The sequence below is a fragment of the Carya illinoinensis genome, chromosome 14 (assembly GCF_018687715.1).
Source record: "Carya illinoinensis cultivar Pawnee chromosome 14, C.illinoinensisPawnee_v1, whole genome shotgun sequence".
NCBI lineage: Eukaryota > Viridiplantae > Streptophyta > Magnoliopsida > Fagales > Juglandaceae > Carya > Carya illinoinensis.
In genome coordinates, this window is record NC_056765.1 from 7635128 (window position 1) to 7640667 (window position 5540).

Below are 5540 nucleotides of genomic sequence, written 5' to 3' on the forward strand. Positions count from 1 at the left end.
ATTATTAAAATATGATTTTTTAATATTATTATTATTTTAAAATTTTAAAAAAATTGAATTACTTATTATATTTTATATAAGAATTTAAAAAAATTATAATAATGAGATTGTACATTTCTTATATTCAAACAAGATCTAAGACTAACATATACTATATGTGTATTTAGCGTTATTTAAAAGATGGCGAACTTGTTTATTTGAATGGAAGGCATTTACATCACATATTACCTATGTAAGATAATTTAATTTATAAGATTTAATTTCTAAAGTTTATTTTTTAAATTAAATTATACTGGTAGGTCATCTTGTGTGATGGAAAGACGAATTCAAATGAAATTATTTATCTGAACATGATACGTATGGAGAATCAGGACGCATTTGACATTTTCTCATCTCACCCAACCCACACTCACCTACTACGCAAAGTGCCTTCTGCGTTTGTAGTTATACCAGTTCCGAGCTGACGTTACATCTGACTCACGCCGTTAACTCCCATAATCCTTCGTCCACTTCCCCTTCTCGCACATGCTCACCAGACATTTAAACTCTGTTCCATAGAAGAGCTGCTCGCCTCGCCTGCTTATAAATTACACCCTTCAACCACCTCCACCTCAGCCTCAGCACCATCTCCACCTCAACACTCCTGCTCTCTGCCCTCTAACTTCCCTTCTTTCTTCATCACGAAAATGGATCTCCTCCTCTTGGAGAAGACCCTGTTAGCCCTGTTTCTAGCCGCTGTTGTGGCTATAACCATTTCTAAACTCCGTGGGAAGCGTTTTAAGCTGCCTCCGGGTCCCATACCGGTGCCGGTTTTCGGAAACTGGCTCCAAGTCGGCGATGACTTGAACCACAGGAACCTCACCGACATGGCCAAGAAATTCGGTGACATATTCTTGCTCCGGATGGGCCAGCGTAACCTCGTGGTGGTGTCGTCGCCGGACCTGGCCAGAGAGGTCCTGCACACACAGGGGGTGGAGTTCGGGTCCAGGACCCGGAACGTGGTGTTCGACATATTCACCGGGAAGGGCCAGGACATGGTGTTCACGGTTTACGGCGAGCATTGGAGGAAGATGCGGCGGATCATGACCGTCCCTTTCTTCACCAACAAGGTGGTCCAGCAGCACAGGTTCGGGTGGGAAGACGAGGCGGCGAGCGTGGTGGAGGAGTTGAAGAAGACTCCAGAAGCTTCGACGACTGGGATCGTCATTAGGAGGCGGTTGCAGCTGATGATGTACAACAACATGTACAGGATCATGTTCCACAGACGGTTCGAGAGCGTGGACGACCCTTTGTTCGTGAAACTCAGGGCTTTGAACGGAGAGAGGAGTAGATTGGCCCAGAGCTTTGAATACAACTATGGCGACTTCATTCCCATTTTGAGACCCTTCTTGAGAGGCTACCTCAAGATCTGCAAGGAAGTCAAGGAGAGGAGGTTGCAGCTTTTCAAGGATTATTTCATTAATGAGAGGAAGTAAGTTCACTCGTTAATTACTCTAAAATTCCTTTTCTTTTCATTTTTTTTTCCTTTTACTTCTGATTAGTCTTAATTAGCCTTTAAGTTTAGTTCGATGGTGCCCTATTTTTTTTTGATATTGGGGGTTGGGGAGGAGGATCGAACTCAATACCTTTCTTATAGAGGTTGAGTCTCATGCCATCTGAGCCACATATTCTTGACATCGATAGTACTCTATTGGTTGTCATGATAATGTATAAAATTCTAAATAAACAAGTTTTTTTTTTTTTTTTTTGTAGTTTATTTGTAAAAAATTTATTTTTTTAATGAAATTTTTTATATATGTATATATGTATAAAAGACAAAATTTATCTATTTAAAATTTATACTTAAAATTAATTATGGGTTATATATGTGTGATATTATCGAGTGACGTGGATTTCTTTGTAATTATCGAAGTCAATATTTTATAACACATATGATGTTATCATTCGTGTATATGTCATATTATATATTAGAAGAAAAATAGTATTTACAGTTGTGATTGTGCAAGTAGTGTGTAGTCATTTTGAAAAAGATGAATTAATATGGACTACAAGAAAAACAGGCAATTGCGACCAATTTATAGCAACGAAAAGAGTATTAGCAACTAATTTAAAATTAACTTTTTAATCGTGAACTCTACTCTTTTTCAAAGCGATTGTGCAGTATTTATAATTCCACAACTGTACGTAGCATTGCTCATATTATAATAAGTGATAAATAAAAAAATTAAAAAAAATACGTAAACTTGTAGTTTAGATGTTTACTTTGGCTAATTTAATAAAATTTTAAAGAGTTATTCTGATTATTAAATAGATATTTTCGATGTAGCAAGTGGTTTTGTAAATAGATATTTTTAAAATAGAAGGATTAATATAAAGAAATTAATATGGTAATTGAACTGCGTGGCAGGAATCTGTCGAGCACAAAGGCTACGGACAACGAAGGATTGAAATGTGCGATGGACCATATTCTGGATGCTGAGAAGAAAGGGGAAATCAATGAAGACAACGTACTTTACATTGTTGAGAACATTAACGTTGCTGGTAAGTTCTGTTCTTTGATCTGTCCATATTTACTCATAAATATTTAGAAAGGCTAATTATTACCAATTTACCATCCCTTTCTATATATATTTGCATGTTCTGGTAAGTCTCATGCTATTGATTATGCTGAATCCAGCTGGGAAAATAAATTAACTTAAAAGTCTATGATTTGAATTCAAGAAATTATAAGTTTTGATATTTATAATTTTAAAATGTACGAGTCTTGTATATTTTATTTAAAAAAATAGATAAATTTGGAACATAGATAAAAAATATATATATATATATATTTTAATTACAAATTCTATTTTTTTAAAAGGAATACCGGAGAGATATATAGCCTAAGACTATATTTAATATTATTCATCTTACTATTCATCGTATTTTCGTTTGCTTCCAATTTTCTGTGTATTAGAAAATGAAAACAAAAATCATATTTTATTCTCCTTGATTATTGCTTATTTGTATATATTATGATTATTAAATTATTAAAATCAAAATATAATCAATCATAAAGATTGAAGATTTAGATAATTAATAGGATTTTAAGTATTCGAAGTAAATGGAAATACGAATTGTTAAAAAAAAAATAATTTGAGATATAAAGTGATTGATCTTTTGAATTAAAAGACAAACAAAGTGTAGAACTTTCGACAGTATTTATATTATTATATAAAAAGGTAACCGCCTGAAGTTTTGTCTTCAAAGAATTCTCTATTCTGTACGACCTGATCTTATCCAAACTTAACATGACGAGGGCTGAGTTAATCGAATTGTCATCTTCCCTTGGAATTAACTGGTTTTAGTCTAATGTCAAAGTTCTGGCCGACTTTATGGACACCTCAGCCCACCAAATCACACCTTCCACTGATTACTATTCTCTGTGTTTGATAATTTTCACTCCTCTCTCTTAACTCTTCCATTATTAAATAAGTTTAGGTCCAAAATTACAGTATGTATAAAGGATTAGGTCCTCAGTTTGTGAACTAGTAGTTTTCAAGAACTTCTGGAATTGAAGGGCCTAAAGTGAATTAGGTACTTTTGTAGTCATTTATCAGCAAGTCCTAGGAGTAGGTAAGATTGGGACACCCAAGTAAATTGGTTGAACCCCACCAATCATTACTCACCTGCTGTGGTTGGTGGCACCTCATGACACCTTGCCAAGGAGGTTCGGTAATTTGGATGAACAAATCTTGAGTTTGAATCCTTTTGCATGTACTGCACACGCTAATTTTGAGAAAAATACTCTTGATTGACATGGTTTATATTGGATATTTTTCCTTTTTCCTACAGTTTAACACTTTCATTTCTTCAAATTTTCCTTTTGCATGGGTTACTTGTACCAGATACACAATTTTATTAACATTAAAAAATCTTTATTGTTGTGGAACAGCTATTGAAACAACACTATGGTCTATTGAGTGGGGGCTTGCAGAACTTGTGAACCATCCTAGAGTCCAAAAGAAGCTTCAGCAAGAGCTTGATAAGGTGCTTGGACCTGGTGTGCAGGTCACGGAGCCTGACATCCAGAATCTCCCTTACCTTCAGGCTGTGGTCAAAGAGGTTCTCAGGCTCAGGATGGCAATCCCTCTTCTTGTTCCACACATGAACCTCAATGATGCAAAGCTCGGTGGTTATGATATCCCTGCAGAAAGCAAAATCTTGGTGAATGCATGGTGGCTCGCCAACAACCCAGCCCATTGGAAAAACCCAGAAGAGTTTCGCCCAGAGAGGTTCTTGGAAGAGGAGTCCAAGGTTGAGGCCAATGGAAATGACTTTAGGTTCCTACCTTTTGGTGTTGGAAGGAGGAGTTGCCCAGGAATTATTCTTGCGTTGCCAATTCTTGGAATCACTTTGGGGCGTATGGTACAGAATTTTGAGCTGTCACCTCCTCCAGGACAGTCCAAGCTTGATACCACAGAGAAGGGTGGGCAATTCAGTTTGCACATTTTGAAACACTCCACCATTGTTGCAAAGCCAAGATCATCTTAACTCTAGGCCTCTCCTTGTGTTTTCTTGGTTTAATTTTCAATGTGATCAGATTGTTAAAGATGGCCAAGGTTCTGACTGTCGGATTGAACTGAAAAATGTCTGAATACGCTGTGTGGTGGGCACGGAAATGTGTAAATCTGTGAACTTTTGAAGTTGTTTTAAGAATATATTTGCAAAATAAGTTTTTATTGTCATATAACTTAAATGTGTCCTAAACAAACTTACATTCCCAAAAGAGGATGGTCAAGGAAATTTTTTCTTGGGGGGCATAAAGAGGGCTCTAATTTGCTAGAATCTAGAAATGAATAACATTTTCCACCAATTTATTTATTATTAAATCATCAATTTCTTATATAAGAATTATACCTTCCAAACTAAACTTTTGATATAATATTCAAGAGAAATGCTGGATTTATTAAGGGTTCTGGCAATTTTTTTTTTTAATAAAGTAACATGACTTGATATGATGAGTAATGTCATATATAGTCGTAAAATGTACAAACGTCGCGTAATTACTTTGAAAAAGAATAGGGTCCACGATTAAAAATTTAATTTTTTTTTATGTGAGTCCCGTATTAATTCATTTTTTTAAAAAAACTGCATGGTACTTGCATAACCAAGACTACCAATATCATTTCTTTGATATGATACATCATACAAATCTCTATAAAAAAAAAAAAATTTATAGATGAAAAGGCTCTTATACATGCTTTTCGGCACTAGATTTTTTATAAATAAATAATGCTAAATATATTCGTATAGTATGTAAACGTCATATAATTTTTATAATAAAAATATAAAATTTACGATTAAAAATTTAATTTTTTATTTCATATAAATTCTATATTTACTCGTATAAAAGAAATTTTGTAAAATTTGCATATTTTACTAATGTAAATATTATTGCTATTTACAAATTTTAGATGCACACGATACTCAAGTTGGCCATCTCACGTCTGCACCATCCAGTTGCTGGAATTCTCTTGAAAGACAACCATCTATATTTG

General features: G+C 34.6%; 1 protein-coding gene across 1 annotated transcript; it reads left to right on the plus strand.

The window, feature by feature from the left end:
* Nucleotides 1-551: 551 nt before the first annotated feature.
* On the plus strand, nucleotides 552-4732 carry LOC122294360 (trans-cinnamate 4-monooxygenase). The gene is made up of 3 exons (XM_043103026.1): nucleotides 552-1471; nucleotides 2408-2541; nucleotides 3935-4732. The coding sequence occupies exons 1-3, from the start codon at nucleotides 687-689 to the stop codon at nucleotides 4531-4533; spliced, it is 1518 nt and encodes a 505-aa protein (XP_042958960.1). The 5' UTR covers nucleotides 552-686; the 3' UTR covers nucleotides 4534-4732.
* The last annotated feature ends 808 nt before the right edge of the window (nucleotides 4733-5540 follow it).

Excerpts from the sequence above, each read along its gene's own strand:
- LOC122294360 (XM_043103026.1), top strand. The coding sequence starts at position 687 with ATGGATCTCCTCCTCTTGGAGAAGACCCTGTTAGCCCTGTTTCTAGCC. Across the intron at positions 1,472-2,407 it reads TATTTCATTAATGAGAGGAA|GAATCTGTCGAGCACAAAGG; the intron begins GTAAGTTCACTC and ends ACTGCGTGGCAG. Across the intron at positions 2,542-3,934 it reads TGAGAACATTAACGTTGCTG|CTATTGAAACAACACTATGG; the intron begins GTAAGTTCTGTT and ends GTTGTGGAACAG.